We start from the raw sequence: 26848 nt of genomic DNA, 5'->3' as shown, positions 1-26848 counted from the left end.
GAAAGAGATGTTACTGGAATAAGCTATGTACTTATCTAGCCATGTATATGTTAATGAATGTTTGAAAGTTTCTAGAGACCTTGTTTCCAGCAGTTTACAGTAAACACACCCGGAACTGTTGGTGGCAATAGTTAAGTAAGAGTTAAATATCTTGATGCTCAGATAAATTCTTTTATGCTAAGCAAGCATAATCTTGGATCTAGCAGCAACAAGTCAAAGCTAGCACAAGTCATGACAGGCACCACAAGTCAAATCTAGAGTCTTAATCAAACAAATCGTACCTCAGTGAAACTGATCTGCATTGCAAGGAAAATAGGAAACCTGTAAAATGAGAAATGGCATTCAATACCAAAAACCGCTAAGTCATCTGCATTATCCCAACAGCAGCCATCCAACAACAGATAAAATTTGTAATCAAATTCTTCAACACAACCATACTTGGGGGTTTATTTTAAAAGCAATCTTCAATGCTGATTCCTTAATCAGCCAACAACTGCCAAAGCAAACATAGGGTGAGTTTCCAGCCCTTCCAATGGCTCTTGCCAGTCCTGCCAAAGTCAGGCCCTACAGTGGAGGGGTGGGCAAACTGTGTAAAAGCCCACAGATTTTGATGGGATCAGAAGATCCCACCGATAGCCAATGGCTTTCTGCATCTGCCATGGGAAACCCATGCAGCTGAGAGGTGGTGGGGGGGGGGTGGGGGTGGGAATCAAAATCCTAGCCAAAGTCTTGGATTTCTGAGGGTGAATTTTCGGTATTGCAACAAAAATTTCAGAGTTATAGCTTATTAGGCATTTGTTCTTCCAATCCTAAAGTATTCAAGTTCTGCATGGGATCCTTATATAGCGAAAGATACAAATAAGATTGAAGAGATCGACATGCTGCAGGATTTTGCATCAACCAGTATGGGAAATATACCAGTGTCAATTCTTTGATCAAAAATTTGGAATGGGAATCACTGCAGCAATGGAGAGAGAATAATGGACTGACCATGTTCTATAAAGTATGGAATGGACTGGTGGGAATTGACTGGGACAAGAACCTGGCGCCTCCGGCAATAACAAAACACGAGGTAGCACCTACACAAAATACAAAGAACATTTGTTTCAAAGACAGTGTGCCAACAATCTTTCTTCCCAAGGACAATCCCACGATGGAACAAGCTGACAAAGGAAACAGTCACAGTCTCCACAGCCTCTAGCAATCTTCACGACCCATTTTTTGATTATATCCATTTAAAAGTTTTCATTATCAAGACTGATATGTCAGCAGATTATATCTGGTTACCCGTTACTAATATAAATGTTGATGATGCCGAGAGCTTTGGCAGCAGCAGAAGCAGAAACACGCATGAGGAACATGCTCAGATATAGGGCGGAATTTTCCCATTCCGCTCACCACGGGAATCGTAACGGGCGGGACACGGACCGTGCAATGGTCTGTTGACCTCAGGTGGGATTTTCCCGTCTTGGGGCGAGCGCGGCTGGAAAATCCCACCCATAATGTTTTCTCTATATCGCTCTGGCAGTTTTGCAGCAAATGTTAATTTCTAATTCATGAAATATCAGTCCTTGAATCAGCAGTTGAATTGGGATCACTCCTTATATATATAACTTTATAAAATGTAAGTAGGTGCCTTCACATTCATTATTGAATAGCCTGATATAGAAAAAAGGCAAAAAATTAAATGTTACTTTCCAGCAATGTTACTAGAAAGACTGAATACATGAGTGCTAAGAGAAAATAGGGTGCTTGATTTTAGTGTACAATTGTTTCATATAGAGTAGAGCATTACTTGGTTTTCTATTTTAATAGACATTAATCAGTTTATTTTTAAACAGTTTAAATTCCCATGAAAATAGCAAAGAATCATAGAATCCCACAGTGCAGAATGAGGCCATTTTGGCCCATCAAGTCTGCGCCAACTCTCTGAAACAGCATCTTACCCAGGCCCACCCTCCTCGCCCTATCCCCGTAACCCGTGCATTGCCATGGATAATCCACTAAACCCACACATCCCTGAACACTAAGGGGCAATTTAGCATGGTCAGCATACCTAACCTGCACATCTTTGGACTGTGGGAGGAAACCAGAGCACCCGGAGGAAAGCCAGGCAGACACAGAGAGAATGTACAAACTCTTCACAGAAAATTACTCAAGGCCAGAATTGAACCTGGGTCCCTGGCATTGTGAGGCAGCAATGCTAACCACTGTGCCGCCGCATGAGCACATTGGTATGAGGTAGTCCGTGTAGACCTAACCACAGTAAGAAGTCTCACAACACCAGGTTGAAGTCCAACAGGTTTATTTGGTAGCAAAAGCCACTAGCTTTCGGAGCGCTGCTCCTTCGTCAGGTAAGTGGGAGTTCTGTTCACAAACAGGGCATATAAAGAACTCAAGACCTAACCATACATTCTTCTGGATAACACAATACACAAAACAATTCTTAAGCATTAAATGCAGCAACTTTAACATTTAATAACTCTGGCTTTCCCCATATGCTTTAGGCAACACTTTAGCTTTGATGTTCATGTCGATGATCATGATGTCTATTTGTTACTCCACCTGACTGGTAAATCAGGATGTCACTCTTTCATGCAGAAGATGGCAAACTTGTGGAACATAGAACATAGAACATAGAAAGCCACAGCACAAACAGGCCCTTCGGCCCACAAGTTGCGCCGATCACATCCCCACCTCTAGGCCTATCTATAGCCCTCAATCCCATTAAATCCCATGTACTCATCCAGAAGTCTCTTAAAAGACCCCAACGAGTTTGCCTCCACCACCACCGACGTCAGCCGATTCCACTCACCCACCACCCTCTGAGTGAAAAACTTACCCCTGACATCCCCCCTGTACCTACCCCCCAGCACCTTAAACCTGTGTCCTCTCGTAGCAACCATTTCAGCCCTTGGAAATAGCCTCTGAGAGTCCACCCTATCCAGACCCCTCAACATCTTGTAAACCTCTATCAGGTCACCTCTCATCCTTCGTCTCTCCAGGGAGAAGAGACCAAGCTCCCTCAACCTATCCTCATAAGGCATGCCCCCCAATCCAGGCAACATCCTTGTAAATCTCCTCTGCACCCTTTCAATGGCTTCAACATCTTTCCTGTAATGAGGTGACCAGAACTGCGCGCAGTACTCCAAGTGGGGTCTAACCAGGGTCCTATAAAGCTGCAGCATTATCTCCCGACTCCTAAACTCAATCCCTCGATTAATGAAGGCTAGTACGCCATACGCCTTCTTGACCGCATCCTCCACCTGCGAGGCCGATTTAAGAGTCCTATGGACCCGGACCCCAAGGTCCTTCTGATCCTCTACACTGCTAAGAACGGTACCCTTCATTTTATACTGCTGCTCCATCCCATTGGATCTGCCAAAATGGATCACTACACACTTATCCGGGTTGAAGTCCATCTGCCACTTCTCCGCCCAGTCTTGCATTCTATCTATGTCTCGCTGCAACTTCTGACATCCCTCCAAACTATCCACAACACCACCTACCTTGGTGTCGTCAGCAAACTTACCAACCCATCCCTCCACTTCCTCATCCAGGTCATTTATGAAAATGACAAACAGCAAGGGTCCCAGAACAGATCCCTGGGGCACTCCACTGGTCACTGACCTCCATGCAGAGAAAGACCCCTCCACAGCCACTCTCTGCCTTCTGCAGGCAAGCCAGTTCTGGATCCACAAGGCAACAGCCCCTTGGATCCCATGCCCTCTCACTTTCTCAAGAAGTCTTGCATGGGGGACCTTATCGAACGCTTTGCTGAAGTCCATATAGACCACATCCACCGCTCTTCCTTCGTCAATGTGCTTGGTCACATTTTCAAAGAACTCAACCAGGCTCGTAAGGCACGACCTGCCCCTGACAAAGCCGTGCTGACTACTTTTGATCATACTAAACTTCTCTAGATGATCATAAATCCTGTCTCTCAGGATCCTCTCCATCAACTTACCAACCACTGAGGTTAGACTCACCGGTCGGTAATTTCCCGGGCTGTCCCTGTTCCCTTTCTTGAATATAGGGACCACATCCGCAATCCTCCAATCCTCCGGAACCTCTCCCGTCTCCATCGACGATGCAAAGATCATCGCCAAAGGCTCCGCAATCTCCTCCCTCGCCTCCCACAGTAACCTGGGGTACATCCCATCCGGTCCCGGCGACTTACCAACCTTGATGCCATTCAATAGTTCCAACACATCCTCTTTCTTTATGTCCACATGCTCGATCCTTTCTGTCCTCCGCAATCCAGCAGTACAACCACCCAGATCCCTTTCCACCGTGAATACCGAGGTAAAGTATTCATTAAGCACCTCCGCCATTTCTAACGGTTCCGCACAAACTTTTCCCCCTTCACCTTTTAAGGGTCCTATGCCTACACATCTCATCCTTTTACTCTTGACATATTTGTAGAAAGCCTTGGGATTCTCCTTAATCTTACCCGCCAAGGTCTTCTCATGACCCCTTCTCGCTCTCCTAATTTCCTTCTTAAGCTCCTTCCTACATCGCGTATACTCCTCTAAATCCTTAACACCTCCTAGCTCTCTGAACCTTCTGTACGCCTCTCTTTTCTTATTCACCAGGTTCATCACAACCTTCGTGCACCACGGTTCCCGTACCCTACCAACACCCCCCTGTCTCATCGGAATAACCAAATATTGGAAGCAGAGGTCACTATACATTTCAAGGCAGTAATGCTTGTATTTTTGGCAGACATTCTCTACTACTCTTTCCAAACAGTTAAAATGATGGGTAGTTGTGGTATACGTTGGGAACGAACAGAGTGTGTGCCAGCAGCATGAAACAGGCTCGAGACCAATCGGGAGCTGATTTTTCACCTTGCCCAGTCTTCCTCTTGGTAATCATTAGTCCACTGGTCATGATCACATTGCTGCTGTGGGACTTTTCTGTGCACCAATCAGATGCTGCGTCATATATGTTGCAACAGTGACAACACTTCAGAAACACTTCATTGGCTGTAAAGCACATCCTGTGGTCACGAAGGGCGCCATATAAATCCAAACCTTTTTTTCTTTTTGAAGTTCAAAAACGATACTCCCAAATATTATTTGAGACTTGTCTTCTAGTCTCACTGTCACTTTTATCTGGTTTGAAATTAAAAATCATGGCAGTACATTCCAAGTCGACAGAAAATAAAGCTTGGCGCAGAGTGTAACAGGCTGCTGATTTACTACAAGCCTGTTCCACACCGATGGTTTACATTAATGGTGTCTCCATGGTGTCCGACACACATCTTAACTCAGGTATCTTGAATACCAGGTTAAAGTCCATCAGGTTTATTTGGACTTCCTCAGGTGACTCACCTAAGGAGCAACACTCTGAAAGCTCGTGATTCCAAATAAACCTGTTGGACTTTAACCTGGTGTTGTGAGACTTCTTACTGTGCCCACCCCAGTCCAACACCAGCATCTCCACATCATCTATTGAATGGTAAACAAGATAAAATGACGTATTAATTTCCAACCTTTGAGACTAGTCCAATAGCTAGAAATAATCTTTTCTGGTCCTCAAGAGTAGAATATTCTTACAGGTAGACATATCTGGCAGAGAAACTTTTGGTTGGGTATGTCTAATAATGCATTCTGGGAAAACATAATCATCTGAAACTTGCTTGTTTGAGGTAATCAGGGAATTTTGCAGAGTGCTTCCTCTAATTGGTTCCAGGCCATTGTTTATTGTGTCTTCCCTGGGAGTTAATTCCCTGGGGCAACGATGAGCATTTTAGTCGAAAATAAAATAAATTTAGGAATTAATATATGTGGGTTGAAAGAGGTAAATTATTGTGAGTGGTTGATGTACAAAAGGGGAGGCAGTGACGTAGTGATATTGTCGCTGGACTAGTAATCTCGAGATCCAGGGTCGGATTCTCCGACCTCGCCCACTGCTGGGATTCTCCGGTCCTGCTGCAGTGAATAGAGATTTGGCTGAGTGCCAAATTCTCCATTCTTGTTGACAGCGCAGTGGGGCGTGAACTGCCGGAGAATTCCAGCCCGAGGGTAATGCTTTGGGGACCTGGGTACAAATCCCACCATGACAGACGGTGAAATTTGAATTCAATGAAACTATGGAATTAAAAGTCTAATTATGAGCATGAAACCATTGTTGATTGTCGTTAAAAACCCACCTGGTGCACTAATGTTCTTCAGGGAAGGAAATATACCGTCCTTACCTGGTCTGGCCTACATTGGACTCCCGGGACAGCAATGCGGTTGCCCACATCCCATGAATTCTCTACCTCATTAAAAACAATTTTAGAATCCTCTCATCACTATTTCCTGACTTACTCCATCTTTTGCTACAATTCTTTTAAGCTTTGCAATCTTCTGCACTATAGACCACAGTCCTTCACCTAAATCTTCCTATCAATTACGATAAGTACGTGATTGTACAGTGAGAATATTGAAGGTCCGTTGAAGGCAGCAGAGAAAACAATTAAGGTGCACCAGTTCACAATTGGTAAATAATTCCCACCATAAGATTAAACTCCGGATCCTGACCATAACTCAGGAAAAGGCTTGGGGAGGGTTGGAAAATGACCCATGATCAAATAGGCAGTCCAATTTTATGAAATTGACCAAAATCTGCCGAACTTAATGCAGTTGATCAACCTGTGTTTGGTTACATTGGCTAAGGCAGCTCACTAATTTCTAAAAACTCCCTTTTATGACCATAGAAATTCTGGATGCTTGCCATTCCTTGTGCTTTGTGTTGTTAGTGTGCAAATGAAAAGAAATACATTGGGTGAACCCATTATCTGTGTGTCACTAGGGTGGATATATTTGACATTTTGTTACATCCAGCAGGAGTCAGCATGGTTCCGGTGAAAAATCCTCCTCGGTACATTCAGAATAATTATTTGTGCATTAATGCTCAGTGAACTTCAGGCAGTCAGTGAAATCCGATTGCAGATCATTGATATCATTCTCAACAGGAATATTGATCTCCCTTATGTTGCTACTACAGAAGTTAGATATTTGACCCCAGTCAGACATGCCAGTGTACGTGGTGTATTTACAGCTGTCAGAAGGAATGGTGCAGCCCATTGCACCCATCACGGCCGAGTTTAGGTTGTAGACTCCGAGGTGAGAGTTATCTTGATAATGTTGGTTGTGATGGTGGTGGTAATGCTCAAATTCTGCACTGTAAGCCATGCTTCGCACTGGACTGTGAGATGGGCTATGGACTGGGCTGTGTGATGGACTGTGAGGCATAGGACAGGTCACGAGGCAGCTGTTCCTCCTGATGTTGCGGTGGATGTCCAGCTTTGCAATGAGCGGTTTGCCTACATCTACCTCCTTGGCTTCTTCCACAGGTTCATCGAGCCCTTGGTACTGATAGCGAAGGCAGGCAGTGAACACCAGCCGTTCCTGCAGCAGAAGAACATGAATTGAGGTTACTTCTCTCTCCTCAGTTTACTTCAAAAAGCTAAACGAAAGACAAGTTTAGGCAGGAAACTGGATAGCATTCAAAAAATAATAACCCAGGAAGAGGAAACTTCTCTTCAAATTTATTACAGAAAAGCTGCAGATTAGCTTTTATGCTGGTGCATATTTTCAACATGGCATTTATGGCAAGGTATTCTGAGAGCTGGCTTTGCCTATTTCTACAGTAACTTAACATGATAGAGGTCCAAGGTTGACATGAGGTGTGTTATCAGAGACATAAACACCTGGGGCTTCTTTGGGACTTCTCCTGTTTTCTTGCTGTAACTTTTGGGGAAGAGGTGCTGAAACTCTCCATTAAATGTGTCAACGTAAACTTGCTGATTTATGAAGTAAGAATACAGGCCTCCTAAAAAAGATGTTGGCCAGAATTCTCTGCATGTGTACGCCGGTGGGATTCTCTGCTCCCACCGGTGGTGCACCACTTGTCGCGGGTTTCCCAGTGGCGTGGGGTGGCTTCAATGGGAATTCCCAGTGACAGCAGCAGGACCAGAGGATACCGTCGCTAGCAAATGGCGTGTTGCCTTCTGCCACTGAGATAAACGCTGAGGGGAGGTCAGAGAATTGCCCCCATTATCTGAATAGACTGTTACAGGATGGAGAAATAGTCAGATGAAACATGATAACTTTGTGCCATGTTTTTCAACTTGCAAGTGGACATTATAGATTGTGGTTGTCGCACTTGGAGCTTGGATATTTGTGGCAGAAAAACAAATGTTTAAATTTTGATAATATATAAAAAATTAACAAACATCTGCCAATCAAACAGGGTCATTTTGACATTTGTGTGATAGCGTAAAATGAGAGATAGCGCACTGGCAGCCAGTTTTACACCTCTCCTGATTTGTTATGGGCAAATTGCACTTAAGTTGTTTGGGGCTTTTGATGAGGTAACAGGGAGGGTTGATGAGGGTAATGCTGTCGATGTGGTGCACATGGACTTCGAGAATGCATTTGATACAGTGCTGCACAACAGACTTGAGAGCAAAGTTAGAGTTTGTGGAATAAAAGGGAGAGTAGCAATGTGGATACAAAATTCTCTGAGTGACTGGAAACAAAGAGCAATGGAGAACAGTTGTTTTCCAGACTGGATAAGATCTATAGTGGAAATCCCCAGCCACCAGTGTCAGAACTCTTGCACTTCCAGAAACATATTAATGACCTTGGAGTACAGACACAATTTTGAAATTTATGCTTGATACTAAACTTGAAAGTACTGTGAACTGCGAGGAGGATTACATAGATTCTAAAAAGAACATAGACCAGTTGGTGGAACGGACAGACAAGTGGGTCGGATCTGGCATCACACTTTAGGAAATATATGAAGGCATTAGAGAAAGTGCAGAAAAGGTGCCAGAAGAGAAGGCTCCAGGGATGAAGAATTTCAGTTAACGTAGAAAGACTGGAAAAGTTGGGACCATTCTCTTTGGAGAAGAGCAGGCTGAGAGGAGATTTGGTAGACATATTCAAAATCATAAGGAGTCTGGATAGATAAGTAGAAACTCTTCTTATTGATGGAAAGATCGAGAACCAGAGGACACCGATTTAAGGTAATTGGCAAAAGATGTAATGACAGCATGAGGAAAAACATTTTAATGCAGCGAGTGGTTAGGATCTGGTATGTATTGCTTGAGATATTGGCTAAGGCAGGTCCAACTGAGTCTTTCAAAAGGAAATTGGATAATTGACTGGTGAGGAAAAATTTGCAGGGCTATGGTGAAAATGCAGGAAAGTAGAACAAGGCGAATTGTCCTTTTAGAGAGCGAATGCAGTCAATGGACCTCCTTCTGTACTCAAATGAATCCATGATTTCCATTGACTTTAAAAAAAAGCACAGAAGATAAGAACAGTTACACTCACTTTAAATAAATAAAATGAAAAAGAGTGGCTAACATAAACATTGGTCCTTTAGAGGATGGGAAGGGGTTGTAATAACTGGAAATGAGAAAATGGCTGAGGCATTGAACAGGTATTTTGTGTCGGTCTTCACAGTGGAAGACACAAATAACATGCCAAAAATTGATGACAGGAAGGCTATGGCAGGTGAGGACCTAGAAACTATTATCACTAAAGAGGTAGTGTTGGGCAAGCTAATGGGGCTAAAGGAATGCATCCCAGGGTACTAAAAGAGATGGCGGGGGAAATAGCAAATGCACTAGTGGTAATTTACCAAAATTCGCTGGACTCTGGGGTGGTTCCCGCAGATTGGAAAACAGCAAATGTGGCGCCACTGTTTAAAAAAGGAGGTAGACAAAAGGCGGGTAAATATAGGCCGGTTAGCTTAACTTCTATAGTCGGGAAGATGCTTGAATCTATCATCAAGGAAGAAATAGCGAGACATCTGGATACAAATTATCCCATTGGTAAGATACAGCATGGGTTCATGAAGGGCAGGTCATGTTTGACTAATTTGGTGGAATTCTTTGAGAACATTACATGCGCAGTGGACAATGGGGAACCTGTGGATGTGGTGTATCTGAATTTCCAGAAGGCATCTGACAAGGTGCCGCACCAAAGGCTGCTGCATAAGATAAAGATGCACGGTGTTATGGGTAATATATTAGCGTGGATAGAGGATTGGTTAACTAACAGAAAGCAAAGAGTGGGGGTAAATGGGTGTTTTTCTGGTTGGCGATCAGTGACTCAGGGCACAGCCGGAGCCCCAAATTGCATTGGGGGACCGCAATTGTTTACGATTTAGATAGATGATTTGGAGTTGGGGACCAAGTGTAGTGTGTCAAAATTCACAGATGACACCAAGATGAGTGGCAGAGCAAAGTGTGCAGAGGACGCTGAAAGTCTGCTAAGGGATATAGATAGTCTAAGTGAGTGGGCCAGGGTCTGGCAGATGGAGTACAATGTTGGTAAATGTGAGGTCATCCATTTTGGTAGGAATAACAGCAAAATGGAGTATTATTTAAATGGTAAAAAATTGCAGCATGCTGCTGTGCAGAGGGACCTGGTGTCCTTGTACAAGAATCACAAGGAGTTGGTTTGCAGGTGCAGCAGGTAATTAAGAAGGCAAATGGAATTTTGTCCTTCATTGCTAGAGGGATGGAGTTTAAAAACAGCGAGGTTATGTTGCAACTGTATAAGGTGCTGGTGAGGCCACACCTACAGTACTGTGTACAGTTTTGGTCTCTTTACTTGAGAAAGGACATACTGGCACTGGAGTGGGTGCAGAGGAGATTCACTAGGTTTGATTCCGGAGTTGAGAGGGTTGGCTTATGAGGAGAGACTGAGTAGACTGGGGCTATACTCGTTGGAATTCAGAAGAATGAGGAGAGATCTTATAGAAACATATAAGATTATGAAAGAAAGATAAGATAGAAGCAAGGAAGTTGTTTCCACTGGCGGGTGAAACTAGAACTAGGGGGCATGGCCTCAAAATAAGGGGGAACAGATTTAGGACTGAGTTGAGGAGGAACTTCTTCGCACAAAGGGTTGTGAATCTGTGGAATTCCCTGCCCAGTGAAGCAGTTGAGGCTACCTCATTGAATGTTTTTAAGGCAAGGATAGATAAATTTTTGAACAGTAAAGGAATTAAGGGTTATGGTGAGTGGGCGGGTAATGGAGCTGAGTCCATGAAAAGATCGGCCATGATCTTATTGAATGGTGGAGCAGGCTCGAGGGGCCAGATGGCCTACTCCTACTCCTAGTTCTTATGTTAATAATACTGTATATTTGACGTCATCTCCAGTACACTTACTGTTATCTGGCAAATGTTGAGATGCCTTTTTGACACTGGCATAATTATTGCCATATCCCTCATTTGTCAGAATGGTGGGAAATAGGGCACAGTGGTTAGCACTGCTGCCTCAAAGTGCCAGGGACCCGGGTTTGATTCCTGACTTGGGTCACTGTCTGTGTGGAGTCTGCATGTTCTCCCGTGTCTGCGCGTTTCCTCCGGGAGCTCCGGTTTCCCCCCATAGTCCAAAAGACATGCTGGTTAGGTGCATTGGCCATGTTAAATTCTCCTTCATGTATCCGAACAGGCGCCGGAGTATGGCGACTAGGGGATTTTCACAGTAACTGCGTTGCAGTGTTAATGTAAGCCTACTTGTGACACTAATAAATAAACTTTAAATAGCATGCAAAACTAGCACTCCCACAAATTATTTGAGTGAAATGTCCACCTGTTTGAGACAGGCATTTCCATCATTCAAGACTCAGCCCCACCACCCAAGACCGCATCACAATACAAACTGAATGAATGAATATAGGAACAAGAGTAGGACATTCAGCCCCTGGAGACTGTTTCACTCTCCAATTAGACTGTGGTTGATCTGTACCTCAATTTCATTTGCTCACTTTTGCTCGATACCTTTCATATCTAACCTGATGAAATATTTATCCCTGAACGGTAATTTTGCTGGGCTGAGGTTGATGGCCATTTGGGGCTCCGGCTGCTTGACTGATGCTGCAACATTAAGCAGTGGAAATTCCTTTCCATAATATCTCTTTCTACCTGAGAAGCCCCATGCCCAGGTTTATTTAGAACAAGTTGAAACAATCAATAGGCTGCAAGTTTCTATCTACCAACTCCTCCATCACATGTGAGTTCACTGTCTTTTGAGATTGTAGCTTAAGTAACGTATATTAAGTTTACATAACTGCTTCTAGCCTTTAGTGACTAAGCTGCACTGACTGGAAAAGCTAAGCTTCAATATTTCTTGCAAACGTTAGTACAATTATGTGGGCCCAGAATATGGGCGGCACAGTGGTTAGCACTGCTATCTCACAGCGCCAGGGACCCGGGTTCAATTCTGGCTTGGTCACTGTCTGTGTGGAGTCTGCATATTCTCCCTGTATCTGCGTGGGTTTCCTCCGGGTGCTCTGGTTTCCTCCAACAGTCTGAAAGAGGTGCTGGTTGGGTGCATTGGCCATGCTAAATCCTCTTTCAGTGTACCCAAACAGGCGCCAGAGTGTGGCGACTAGGGGATTTTCACAGTAACTTCATTTCAGTGTTAGTGTAAGTCTACTAGTGACGCTAATGAATAAACTTTAAAAACTTTATAAACTTCTCACCAGGAGAGCAGATATTGTACTAGGCACCGGATCCAAAGCCTCAGGCTGTCCCAACATGGGTAACAAGTGCAAGGGGCTGGGAGCGTATGTGCAAGCAAGTGTTAGACTCTGTAACCTCTCGGGTTTTAGTAAACTTCGTTGGTTGCCCCATAATTGCCTTCATGTACTATTTGCAATTAATTCACAGCATTTATCAAAGCCGTCTGTTACAGCTGGGATGAAGCCAATCAACTGTTACTTAGGAACGTATGACATAGGACTTAGGATCTGGAGAAGGCCATTCAGCCCTTTGAGCCTCTGTGCCATTCAATAAGATCATGGCTCATCTGATGGTCCTTTTTTTAAAAAAAATTGTTCTTTCATGGGCTGTGGGCATTATTGGCATGGTCAGCATTTATTTCCCATCCCCAATGGCCCTTGAGTGAACTACACTGCTGTGGGTGTAGACCAGGGAGGCATATTTCCTCACTAAAAGGCATCAGTGAACAGTCTAATCACCCATAACCCATGAATTCCTTGTCTAACAAAAATCTATCTAACTCAGCCTTGAGTAAACTCAATGATCCAGAGTTTCACAGACAACCGTAGATAACATTTTCTCCTCATTTCCATCTTAAAAGGGGGGAATCCTATTCTTAAACTGCATCCCCGAGTTCTAGTTTCCCCCCCAATTGTCATTCTTGTTTTCAAATCCTTCCATGGCCTTGCTCCCTCCCTGTGTCTTTATTCTGCTGCAGCCCTCTGAGATATATGTGTTCCTCCAATTCTGGCCTCTTGAGTATGCACAATTTTAATTGTCCCCTTGCTGGTGGCCATGTCTTCAGCTGCCTGAGCCCTAAGATCTGTAATTCCTTTCCAAAACCTCTTTATCTCTCTTTCCTCCTTTGAGATACTCCTTCAAACTAACCAGCTCGACAAAGCTGTTGGCCATTTGCCCTCATTCGTGATAGGCGTCTCATTATGCTTCATAATGATCCAGTGAAACACTTTGAGGCATTTTATTACGTTAAAGGTGCTACGTAGATACAAGTTGTTGTTGTTGTTCCAGGTATGACTCAAGCCACACAGTCGAATACCAGCACTACCACCTCAACTGATTTCTATAATTGGAATGAGGTGTGGACCAGAATGGCCCTGGTGAAATGCAAACTGAGCACTGGGTGAGCAAGCTATTGATGAGTGCCGTTTGTTAGCATTTAGTTGATGACTGAGAGGCTGATAGATGTATAATCTGAGCAGCAAGTATGCGGGGTAAATGTAACCTCCTTGCCAGGATAGAAAAGTTAATAGATTTTGAATGCAATAGCAACCAAAGAAAACATCAGGGCATAAAGCTTTGGCAAAAAAGTGACATGCACAGCTATATGGTATAAGATCTCTGAATCTATAAAAGGAAAGGTCTGCTTTTATTTTTGTTTATGCCTGGTTCATGAGACATTTACAAATACTGAATAATGTTGTTGGAGAATGAGCGGAACTTTGTTTTTGCAATATTTTAGTTTCATATGTCTCTTTGTGACCTAGTTCAAAGCATGTTTATACCGATGGAGCCAGGATCCATTCATCATGGTCAGTACACCAGTTACATGAATGAGAAAGCCAAACTGGTGCATAGTAAGCATGTCTCTGTTTCTTTCCTTGGCTTGTCTGAATCTAAACTAAGAGATAATGCTCTGTTTCGTTTGAAGTACAAACTGATTAAATAGTCCACTCACAGAAGCTGTCATTAGGAGTAGAAATCTCGAAGTCCCTCATTCCCCCACCCCTTCCCTCTCCCTCTGGATATTGGGTCAATTGACATTTTCAAGACAAACAGTTCGTTAGAACATAAGAACATAAGAAATAGGAGCAGGAGTAGGCCATCTGGCCCTTCGAGCCTGCCCCGCCATTCAACAAGATCATGGCTGATCTGAAGCGAATCAGTTCCACTTACCCGCCTGATCCCCATATCCCCTAGGATAGTTAGGTCAGTTATTGAGAGTTATGGAGCAAAGATGGATAAGTGGATTTGAGATACAGATCACTGTTGCCTGATTGAATGGTGGAACAGCCTTGGTTCATTGGGAGGCACAGAATCTGACTTGCTCTGAGATCCCTGTGGTTTCAGACCTATGTTTGTTCCTGGTCTGGCAATGTCTCAAAGTTAAATTCTGGATGGGGTCTCCCTATCTCAGTAGGCTCCTCCATCCCTACAAACCTTTGAATTCTTTGTGTTCCTCCATTCTGGCCTCCTGTGCATTCGCACCATTGCCATTCATGCTTTCAACAGCCTAAGGTGCAAGCTCTGGAATTCCATCGTTAAATCTCATCACCTCTCTAACTTTCCCCCCTCATTTAAGTTACTCTTTACAAACTACCTCACCTGTTCGAATGTCCCTTTGCATGGCTTAGTGTCAAATTGTGTCTGATTAGACGTTACGAAGCACCTTAGGATGTCTTACTGAGTTAGAGGTGCTATATAAATGCAGGTTATTGTTCATAGAATCCCGACAATGCAGAAGGGTCCATTCGGCCCATCGAGTCTGCACCGACTCTGACAGAGCATCTTATTCAGGCCCTCTCCCCCACCCTATCCCTATAACTCCACAAATCTACCATGGCTAATCCATCTGAACTACAAATCTTGGGACACTAAGGGGCAATTTAGCATGGCCAATCCACCTAACCTGCACATCTTTGGACTGTGGGAGGAAACTGGAGCACCCGGAGGAAACCCACGCAGACACGGGGAGAATGTGCAAACTCCACGCAGCCAGTCACCCAGGGCCAAAATCAAGCCTGGGTCCCTGGCACTGTGAGGGGTCAGTGCTAACTCCTGTGCCACCTTGCCGCCCCGGTGCTTTTTGACTTGATTCTTTCTCACATTTCATATGGGGGATTCCATTTGGAAGCTTATTTGTGAAAAGAATGGTGCTGGTGGAAAAAGAATTACAACAGTTGTTATAAAGGCCCACAAGATGACAACATGGTGGCACAGTGGTTAGCACTGCTGCCTCACAGCTCCAGGGCCCAGGTTCGATTCCCGGCTTGGGTCACTGTCTGTGTGGAGTTTGCATGTTCTCCCTGTGTCTGCATGGGTTTCCTCCGGGTGCTCCGGTTTCCTCCCGCAGTCTGAAAGATGTGCGGGTTAGGTGCATTGACCATGCTAAATTCTCCCTCAGTGTACCCGAACGGGTGCCGGAGTGTGGTGACTGGGAGATTTTTACAGTAACTTCATTGCAGTGTTAATGTAAGCCTGCTTGTGACACTAACAAACAAACAAACAAACAAGAACTTAAATATCAATTAATACAATTGCATTATAAAGTGGACTAGCAAACAAACTTTAAATAAGAGCAGCACGTTGTGCTGGATTGGATCGAAATAGCATGGAATAAGGATTGGCTATCATCAGTTGCAATCGTTTAATTTGGAATGTGAACAGCATACCTTCAGTTTCTGTAATGCGCTTAGTCTAGTGTACAGACACTGTTCTGGTAAATCCTTAGAGAGTAGGTAGCTGCCCGTTTCTTCTGGTGTTCCTTTGTTTGTCTTTTTAGGATCTATGTCCAGGTCCTGTTCTCATCGTGAAATAAAATCATAAATGGAAAAAGTTTGTGGTTCCACACGTTCAAAATAAATGATTTATTCTGTTCAGTATGTGCATTTATAAAGAATGTATTACACGTGAACATACAAGAATATGAATTAAGAGCAGAATAGGCCATTCGGTCCCTTGCATTTGATCCACCATTTAATAAGATCATGGCTGATCAGACTGCAGCCTCAACTCCACATTCTGCTTATCCCCATAACCTTTGACTCCCTTTTTAGTCAAGAATCTACCTACCTCGCCTTAAAAATATTCAATGACCCTGCCTCCGCTGCTCTCCAGGGAAGAAAGTGCCAAGTTCACAATTCTCAGAGAAAGTATTGCTCCCCATCTCCCAAATGGGAGATGCTTTTTTAAAAAAATTGTGTCCCCGAGTTCTAACCTCCCCCACAAGGTGAAACATCCTTTCAGCATCTACCCTGTCAAGTCCCCTCAAGATTTGATATGTTTCAATAAGATCTCCTCTCATTCTTCTAAATTCCAATGGATACAAGCCCAGCCTATTCAATCTTTCCTCATAAAATAACTCTCTAGTCCCAGATATCAGACAAGCGAACCTTCTCTGAACTGCTTCTAAAGCATTTATATCCCTTAAATGAGGAGACAAAAATTACGCATAGTCCTCTAGATGAGGTCTTACCAAGATCCTGCAATTGTGATTTTGTTACATACAACACAAAATAAATCTTCTTCCAACATTCTGACAGTAATCTCATAAATAATCTATGAGCTAGAATAGCTTGTTCTGACCTATATGGATTAATTCAGTGACCTAGCTCTCCCAGAAGGATGTTCCACTCAAGGGGACTGCATGTCAGATAATCAGCTCTATAATATTGTAACCCCATTAAGCAAGTATTTCTGCTGAGTGTGCAATACTGCTGAATTTGCCCTCTAGTGAGGTGTCCTAGAGATGCTCTGATTACACGATTAACCTTATTCATATCCAGACTGAATGTGCACTGACAATGTTCTGCCAACTGAAATTAATGCATCGACGATCATGCAGAGGGCATTGACTTCTGCACATAACTACGTAACTACACGTAACTACAAAGACACGAGGAAGGAGCTGGTCAGAGTTGATTGGAAAGGGAGCCTAGCAGGGAAGACAGTGGAACAGCAATGGCAGGAGGTTTTGGGGGTTATTCGGGAGGCACAACAGAAATTCATCCCAAGGAGGAGGAACCATGTTAAGGGGAGGACGAGGCATTCATGGCTGACGAGGGAAGTCAAGGACAGCATAAAAGCCAAAGAAAAAGCATACAAAGTGGCGAGAATTAGTGGGAAGCCAGAGGATTGGGAAGCCTTTAAAAGCACGCAGAGGACAACATAAAAGCAAAAGGGGGGGGGGGGTGGGGGAAGAAAGAGTGTAAGCTAGCTAGTAATATAAAAGAGAATAGGAAGAGCTTTTTTCAAGATATAAAAGGTAATAGAGAGGCAGAAATAGACATTGGAACACTGGAAAATGAGGTTGGAGAAGTAATAATAGGAAACAAAGAAATGGCAGAGGAACTGAATAGTTACTTTGCATCTGTCTTCATGGTGGAAGACACCAGTGGGATGCCAGAGCTCCAGGAGAATCAGGGGGCACAGGTGAGTGTAGTGGCCATCACTAAGGAGAAGGTTCTGAGGAAACTGAAAGGTCTGAAGGTGGATAAATCTCCTGGACTGGATGGACTACATCCCAGGGTTCTACAAGAGATAGCTGAGGAAATTGTGGAGGCATTGGTGGTGATCTGTCAGGAATCACTGGAGGCAAGGAGGGTCCCAAAGGACTGGAAAGTATCTAATGTAACACCCCTGTTTAAGAAGAGAGGGAAGCAGCAGACAGGAAATTATAGGCCGGTTAGCCTGACTTCGGTCATTGTCAAGATTTTAGAGACCATTATTAAAGATGAGATCACGGAGTACTTGGAAGTGCATGATAAAATAGGACTGAGTCAGCATGGCTTTGTCAAGGGGAGGTCATGTCTGACAAATCTGTTAGAGTTCTTTGAGGTGGTAACAAGGAAGTCAGATAAAGGAGAACCAGTGGACGTGATTTATTTAGATTTCCAGAAGGCCTTTGACAAGGTGCCGCATAGAAGACTTAAATAAGTTAAGAACCCGTGGTGTTAAGAGTAAGATCCTGGCATGGATAGAGGATTGGCTGACTGGCAGAAGGCAGAGAGTGGGGATAAAGAGATCTTTTTCAGGATGGCAGCCGGTGACTAGTGGTGTGCCTCAGGGGTCAGTGCTGGGACCGCAACTTTTTACAATATACATTAATGATTTGGAAGAAGGAACTGAAGGCACTGTTGCTTAGTTTGCAAATCATACAAAGATATGTAGAGGGAGTAGTATTGAGGAAGCAGGGGGGCTGCAGATGGACTTGGACAGGCTAGGAGAGTGGGCAAAGAAGTGATTGATGGAATACAATGTGGAAAAGTGTGATGTTATGCACTTTGGAAGAAGAAATGGAAATCAGAAGCACAAAGGGACTTGGAGTCCTTGTTCAAGATTCTCTTAAGGTTAATGTGCAGGTTCAGTCGGCAGTTAGGAAAGCAAATGCAATGTTAGCATTCATGTCGAGAGGGCTAGAATACAAGAGCAGGTATGTACTTCTGAGGCTGCATAACGGTCTGGTTAGACCCCATATGGAGTATTGTGAGCAGTTTTGTACCCCGTATTTAAGGAAGGATGTGCTGGCCTTGCAAACGGTCCAGAGGAGGTTCCTAAGAATGATCCCTGGAATGAAGAGTTTGTCGTATGAGGAACAGTTGAGAATCCTGAGTCTGTACTCGTTGGAGTTTAGAAGGATGAGGGGAGATCTTACTGAAACTTACTGGATACTGCGTGGCCTGGATAGAGTGGATGTGGAGAGGATGTTTCCACTGATAGGACAAACTAGAACCAGAGGGCACAACCTGAGACTAAAGGGACGATCCTTTAAAATAGAGATGAGGAGGAATTTCTTCAGCCAGAGAGTGGTGAATCTGTGGAACTCTTTGCTGCAGAAAGCTATGGAGGCCAGGTCATTGAGTATATTTAAGACAGAGATAGATAGGTTCTTGATTAATAAGGGGGTCAGGGGTTATGGGGAAAAGGCAGGAGAATGGGGATGAGAAAAATATCAGCCATGATTGAATGGCGGAGCAGACTCGATGGGCCAGGTGGCCTAATTCTGCTCCTATGTCTTATGGTCTTATAAACTCATAATATTCACTTGTGTTGCTTCAATGTTTGTGCCAAGAGCAGTAAGCCATCAAATCCACCCCAATTCCATTGAATAATCTCAGTCGTTTAATTTGAGGAAGTTACACTTCAGTTGGACAGACTCCATCTGGCGGATTGTGTTCCATTTTGGACAATGCACCCTGAGGAAAGATATATTGGTCTTTGGAGGAGTTACAATGCAAATTTACCAGAATTATCCAAGAGCTTTAAGAGTTACATTATGAGCAGATTTTTCCGATCCCAAGAAGACTGACGGGTGCTTTACTATTTGAAATAGTAAAGGGAAGGCAAGAAAAATTATTTCCTGTGGTGGAGGAATCCAGAACAAGTGGACACAACATTAAAATTAGAGCTAGATTATTTAAAAGAGAAATCATGAAACACTTTTGCCACAGCAATTGTAGCAGAGCTCGGAATCTTTCTCTCACCAAAAGGCTGTGGGTAAACATAGAAACATTGAAAATAGGTGTGGGAGTAGGCCTTTCGGCCCTTCAAGCCTGCTCTGCCATTCAACATGATCATAGCTGATCCTCTATCTCACCGCCATACCGCTCCCCGTATCCCTTGACACCTTTACAATCTAGAAATCTATCTATTTCCTCCTTAAATATATTCAGTGATTTGGCCTCCACAGCCTTTCATGGTAGAAAATTCCACAGGTTCACTAGCCTTTGAGGTAAGGAATTTTGCCTTATCTCAGTCCTAAATGGTCTACTCCGCATCCAGAGACTGTGGCCCCTTGTTCTAGATCATCCAGCCAGACGAAACAACATTCCTGCATCCAGTCTGCCCAGCCCTGTGAAGAGTTTTATACTTTTCAATTAGATGTCCTCCAATGCTTTTAAATTCCAATGAATACAAGCCTAGTCAACCCAATCTCTCCTAATATGACAATCCTGCCATCCCAGGATACTGTGTTAATAGAATTTTTAAAGACTGGAATCAATAGATTTTTGTTTGATAAGGAATATGGAACAAAAGTGGATAAGTGGAGCTGAGGACCAGCTATGGCCTAATCAAACGTAGAGCAGGTTCAATGGGCTGAATGGGTTACACTTGTTCTAATTTGGTCAGAAGAACATTATATTCAAATTTTTTTTTAAAATCAGGATTTACTGTGACATTTTGCACAGCGGCAAATTATTTGCCTTGCTTATTACGTAGAATTATATAGAATATATAGCACAGGTCCACACTGATGTTTATGTTCCACATGAACCTCCTCTTCATCTCTAACTCGATCAGCATAACTTTCTATTCTTAATTCCTCATGCATTTATCTAGCTTCCTCTTAAATATATCTGTGCTATTCAACTCAGTTACTCCTGTGATAGCAAGATCCACATTCCAATCACTCTTTTAGACACATTTTTCCTGCATTCCCTATTGAAATTATTAGTGGTTATCTTATATTTATGACCGTTAATTTTGGTCTCCCCCAACAAGTGGAAACAAGTGGAAACATAGAATCATAGAGTGCAGAAGGAGGCCATTTGGCCTAACCAGTCTGCACCGACCACAATCCCAACCAGGCCCTATCTCCATCACCCCATGCATTTACCCTAGCTAGTTGCCCTCACACTAAGGGGCAATTTAGCATGGCCAATCCACCTAACCCACAATCTTTAGACTGTGTGAGGAAACCGGAGCACCCAGAAGAAGCCCAGACAGACATGGGAAGAATGTGCAAACTCCACACAGACAGTCACCCAAGCCGGGAATCGAATCTGCGTCCCTGGTGCTGTGAGGCAGCAGTGCTAACCACTGTGCCACCGTGCCACCCCATCTTCCATATATCTAGCCTGATAAACCACTTTCGTAACCTTAAAAGATCTGTACCAGCTCTTACCAGTGCCTCAGCCTTCACTTTTCTAGATAAAAGAATTCCAGCCTAATCAATCTTTCCTGATAAGTAGACCATCACCGTCCTGGTACCACTCTGGTAAACCTTCTCCAGTGCCTCAATTCAGTCAACAGTTCAAAAAGGCAGCTCACCACCACCTTTTCAAGGACAATTTGGGATGGGCACTAAAAGCTTGCCCAGCCAGTGATGACCACATCCCATGAAAGAATTGCCACCGGTGGGTATCCCGATCACCTGCTGAATTGGGCATGGGTCTAAAATTGGGATTCCCACCAGGCAGGAAAACATTTTCGGATTCACCGGGCCCCATTTTCGGATTCACCGGGCCCGCCCCGCCCCACTAGCCTAGATTGGGTTGCCGCCCAGAGCAGGTGGCAATCCGATGATTATGTAAATGACATATCATTAGTGGGCTGGACAACCCATTCAGCTGCAGGCAACTTCAAAAACAGCTAAGTGCTTTTCAGTTCCTCTTTTGTGTAAAGATTGTGGTTAAGAACAATGGGGGAGTCGGGGTACTTGAGATGCATTCAACCTTAAAGGGAAAGATCAACAAACAAACTTGACTGCACCTACAAATAAAAGCAAAATACTGCAGGTGCTGGAATCTGGAACAAAAACAGGAAATACTGAAAAATCTCAGCAGATCTGACAGCATCTGTGGGGAGAGAATGGAGCCAACGTTTTGAGTCTAGATGATCCTTCATCAGAACTGGTGGGAGGAAACCGGAGCACCCAGTGAAAACCCACGCAGAAGCGGGGAGAAGGTGCAGACTCCGCAAAGACAGCAAATCAAGCCGGGAATCACAGGGCCAGAAAAGATTAGCCATGATCTTATTGAATGGCAGAGCAGACTCGAGGGGCCAGATGGCCTACTCCTGCTCCTAGTCTTATATACTTAGAATCAAAGCCAGATACCTGGCGCAGTGAGGCAGCAGTGCTAACCATTGTGCCACTATGCGCTCTCCATCCTGAGGCAGAGCTCCTCAATATTTAATCATTGCCGCCACAATCTCTTCAGTCAATCTCCTCACTAATCTTTCTTCTAGGTCAGTTTTCATGTTCTGCCAGAAATACTTAGCCTATATTCAAATAGACGAGCCACAGACTTTTTATTTATTTCACCTTATTTTCTCCATCTTCCCCACCCTGACTTCAGCTGAAAGGTGATGGACAGACAGATGGTTTTATATTGCGGCCAATGTCTGTGTCACCCTATGACCAGCTGGTGTTGAAATATTGAACAGAGTTGGGCTCATTGCCAAATCCTGCTAGCTCGGCATGCCAACTCCGCTCTGCACATAGCCTGAGGATCAATTTGAAATTGACAGCACATCATCTGAATGTGAGAGAGCAAGATTTCTCTTCTTTACAGATCTAAATACCATCCATGCTATTTTAAGCTACTGAAGATGCAAAAGCAAGTGCGTGTGATCATGTTTACAAAATATATTCAGCTGGCCACATATTGAAAGATTTTACTGTCACACTGTGATGTTAGTGCTGTAATTTTGAAAGATCATTTAGCCCAAGGCAGGTAAATGAGGACACTGAATGTCCCCATCCAATTATACCTGCTTTACCCCCGACCCACAAAATTAGCCAATCTCTAGTAAAAAGCAACTCTGAAGTACATGCAGCAGTGGTGTGGGGTAATGTTTTGCGTCCAGGCTATCAGCAGGGAGCCTGACCCACCTATCATTGCACAATGGGAAATCACAGGCACACAGACCACAACTTTAATTGGAATATCTTAAGTTGCGTGTTAAGACATTGAAAAGGGAAAATTAAGAATCGAACAATTGGGTTGTGGAAAAATAAGCTAGTTTTAAAATGGAAATTGAAAGAAAGACAAATGGACTGGGTTAATGAAACTAAGGCTGATAAGCAACACTGGGGACAAATGTTTACCAAAGGCAAGTTAATGACAATAAAGATGGGGGTAAGCTTCACATTTACATTCTGAAAGGTGAGTTCATGTACTAAAGGTGATTAAGAGTAACTTCTGAGTTCAGATAAGGGAAGCTCAAAAGAAAAAAAAAAAATCAGAAGCAAATTCACCCAATGCAAGAGAGATGTTTGAGATTGCAGCCCATACAGCAAGAAGCTGTGTCCACTTCCAACAAGCTGTGCTTGGAGAAAGCCTGTTTTGAGAAGCCAGTTGTCTCAATTCTAATTCAGAAGCAACTCCAATTGATATAAGGGCCTGGTGTGGTAACTATTGCTGAATTTTGCTTACTGTTTTGAAACCTATGGGACGTTGCTTGGGGAAGTTTCGCTCTGAGGTTAGGAAAAAAGAGGGCTTTGGAACTGGGTAAATTTACATATATCATGGATATAGCCCTTAATGCAGTTAAGTGTATTTTTAGTTGACTTTCTTGTGTGTTTTACCATTGAATAAACATTTATTTTGTTTAAACCATCACAAAACTTTCTGAGAAGTTCTTCATTTGTCTTCACATCTTTCTTCACCTTATACCAATTTGTAAGATACAGTCGGGAGCAAGCATTACAAAGTTCCCTCCTGGGTTTTGGAATACCCTAGCATTTAACATCAGCTGTGCTCTCAATAAGTGTACTCATGATTCCCTGGTGGGGACAACAGGAAACTCAGTACAACTGAAGCATCACTTCTACACTTCAAAATTTAATCCTCTTGATCTAAGGGATGACATTCCATTAGCCTTTTTGATCATGTTTTCTACTTGTCCACTAGCTTTTCGTGGTATGTGCAGATGGCTACTTAAATCTGTCTGCTCCTCCATAGCTCCTATTCCCTAACCACTAAGAACATAGTTGGTTTAATTTCTCATATCAGAAGTCGATAACTTCATACATCCCCAGATCAAAGTCCATCTCCTAGTTTTGCCCAAACACTTAATCTGTGAATGTCGCTTTGTAACTTCTTGTTTTCATCTACACAACTTCCTTTGCCTTCAGTTACTTTTCGACCACAGACTTTTGCCAATATGTTCCTCTTCCATGTTATTATCTAACCCATGCCTTCCCATTTTCCTAATAATTTCATCTTAAACCGTGGACGCGAGGGTGGTGGGGCAAATTGGAAACTCACCCAATGATGTAACACCAACATCTTGTACTTATGTAGCTCCTCTAATGTAATAAGCATCTCAAGGTGCTTCACAGGAGCATTAGCAAAAACAATTTAATACTTAGCCACACAAGCAGATATTAGATGACCAAAAGTTTGGTCAAAGAGGTATGTTTAAGAGGTGTATTAAAAGAAAGAAAGAGAAGTGGAGAGGGGCAGGGTGGGAATTCCAGAGTTTGTGACCTCAGCAGTTGAAGGCAACTTTATCGATGGTAGGGTGATTAAAATCGGGATTGTGCAAGAGGCCAGAAATGGAGGAGTGCAGAAAACTTAGTGGGTTGGTGAAGGTGACCAAAATAGTGAGTGACAAAGCCATGCAAGGATTTGAAAATTGAGACATTGCTTAATTGAAAGCCAAAGTACGTCAACGAGCACATGGCCTGCGTGTGGAAAGGACCTGATGTGAGTCTAAGATGTATGGAAAATAGGCTGAGACTATTTTAACACTTGGGCTACATTAATGGGTTACTGTCCCACTTTATTTCAGTTATATCCACATGAATTTGTCTTAAGTACCCGTCTGACACAAAACTGTAATTCACTGTCACTTAAACTACGTCAGTATATCCAACTATCAATTCCGTTAGGCAAAAGAAAACAAATTTTACCGGTGGAAAATCAGTGACATATGCCTCGCACATTATAATTCCTTCTGGTTTCTTCACAATGCGGGTGTAAATTATCATGACATTCGAGAACTCAGCAGCAAAACCAAGTTGAATTTGGACACCACATTCGAACTCGAGCCACATACTTTCAGGTAGCTCTGAAAACACAAATATCAGATGGCAGTTAACGGCTCATAGACACGCATTTGCTTTTCAATTTAGTAATACAAAAATGACATGAGATTATAGTTATGCGAAGACATGAAAAACAAAATCAGCTCATGAAGCCTGCCATATCTAAACAGAAGTGCTACTTCGGATGTCATTTGTTGACTCTTTGGTTATCTCGTGGGACAGACAAAAAAAAAGAGAAAACAAAACAAAGTTAATTCAGGAAATATTCCTCTCCAACACTTACGCAATCAAATTTTATTCCTTCTCAGGTTTCCCTTTTAAAAGGTTCCAGTAATTCCATACCCATTACAGTTTTCAACAGTTTACTCCAAGAGCTATGACACTTTGCAAAACAGAAGTACTTCCTGATGCTTTATCTATTACCCAATGGATTTTATACGTCAAACCTCCCATCCTACAGCTACAACAACTTACATTCATATCACAGCTTTAATGATAAACTACATAACAAATTACTTCATCGGAGATAAGGAGATATTATGATAGGTGAACAGTGCTTGGTCAAAGTAGTAGGTTTGAGGGAGCATTTTAAAGAAAGAGTTAGAGCAGCACTGAGGTGTAGAGGGGAAATTTTAGGTTGAAGGACCTAGGTAGCTGAAGGAACAGCCACCAATGGTGAAACACTAAAAGAAAGAAGTCTCACAACACCAGGTTAAAGTCCAACAGGTTTATTTGGCACTAGCTTTCGGAGTCTCAGGCTCCAAATCTCAGGCTGAGACTCCGAAAGCTAGTGCCAAATAAACCTGTCGGACTTTAACCTGGTGTTGTGAGATTTCTTACTGTGCTTATCCCAATCCAACGCCAGCATCTCCACATCATGGAAACAATAAAAGTCAGGGATTGCAGAATAGGTCAGAATCAGAGAAGTGAAGAGATTTGGAAAGTTGTGGGGCTAGAGGGGGTGACACTATGGGAGCTTTAAAAACAAAGGCGAGAAATTTAAAATCGAGGCATTGTTGGAAAGAGAGTCAATTTGGATCAGGAAGCACAGTGTTAATAGGTTTGAGTTAGTGAGACAGCAGAGTTCCACCCTATTCCCCTCTAGTGTTCTACTTAATCAACCAAAGTGCAGCCACAATTTTAAAACTCCATTCCCTCCAAGCCAATATTTTTCCAGGGTCTGGATTTTCCTTTCCCCCACCCATAAACTTTAAGGTAGAAAATGCAGTGGGTAGCCTGCCCACCACCTACTCACCCCACCCCTATTCCACTGCAATTTTAGCAGCATTCTCCACGCAACCATCACACATAACGCTCTTTCAACAAACAACTAATCATTATCCTCAAATCTCTCTTTTTTCTTTAACTTAACAGATATACTTGCATGAAAAACAATCCTTGGAGTTTGTTAACCTGAAGTGTATCACAATTCATGTGTCCACTTTTAATGTCACTGATTACATATGGGGCTATGGGGTGAGGAAGCTTGCCATTGGTCAGCAGCAGGATCTTCTGGTCCCACCGTTGTCAATGGGGTTTCCTGTTGAACGCACCTCTTACCGGGAAACCCACAGCGGGGGGGTGCGCCATCAGCGGGACCAGAAGATCCCACTGGCGTGAATGGCAGGAAATTTCCAGCCAATCAGCCTGCAAGGTAAAGTTTACAACAGCAACAGAATTATTTTCTTTTATCATTCTTCAATTAGATTAGTGAGACAGATCCAAAGTTAACAAGCATCATATTGGCAATCCTTACCAACACTGAACTTTTCCAAATGATTCAAATCATAACCTTTCCAGATGCTTTTTTCTAAA

At 43.2% G+C, this 26848-nt stretch overlaps 1 protein-coding gene across 2 annotated transcripts in view; it reads right to left on the bottom strand.

Moving 5' to 3' along the window:
• Nucleotides 1-26848, bottom strand: part of malt1 (MALT paracaspase 1) — a 176587-nt gene that overhangs the window by 5443 nt on the left and 144296 nt on the right. Inside the window, exons 15-18 of one of the 2 annotated variants that reach the window (XM_078220100.1) lie at nt 24899-25056; nt 15933-16058; nt 4643-7400; nt 282-2612 (exon numbers count right to left, since the gene is read on the bottom strand). In XM_078220100.1, the coding sequence (XP_078076226.1) occupies nt 6897-7400; nt 15933-16058; nt 24899-25056 (788 nt within the window). In that variant the 3' untranslated portion in view covers nt 282-2612; nt 4643-6896. Of the gene's footprint in view, nt 1-281; nt 2613-4520; nt 7401-15932; nt 16059-24898; nt 25057-26848 lie in introns of those variants that run through there. The other variant, XM_078220109.1, reaches the window with a different exon arrangement.

Source organism: Mustelus asterias, chromosome 1 (assembly GCF_964213995.1).
Source record: "Mustelus asterias chromosome 1, sMusAst1.hap1.1, whole genome shotgun sequence".
NCBI classification, from domain to species: Eukaryota; Metazoa; Chordata; class Chondrichthyes; order Carcharhiniformes; family Triakidae; genus Mustelus; species Mustelus asterias.
Note: the sequence above shows the minus strand (reverse complement) of the source record. Positions and strands in the feature narration are given on the sequence as shown.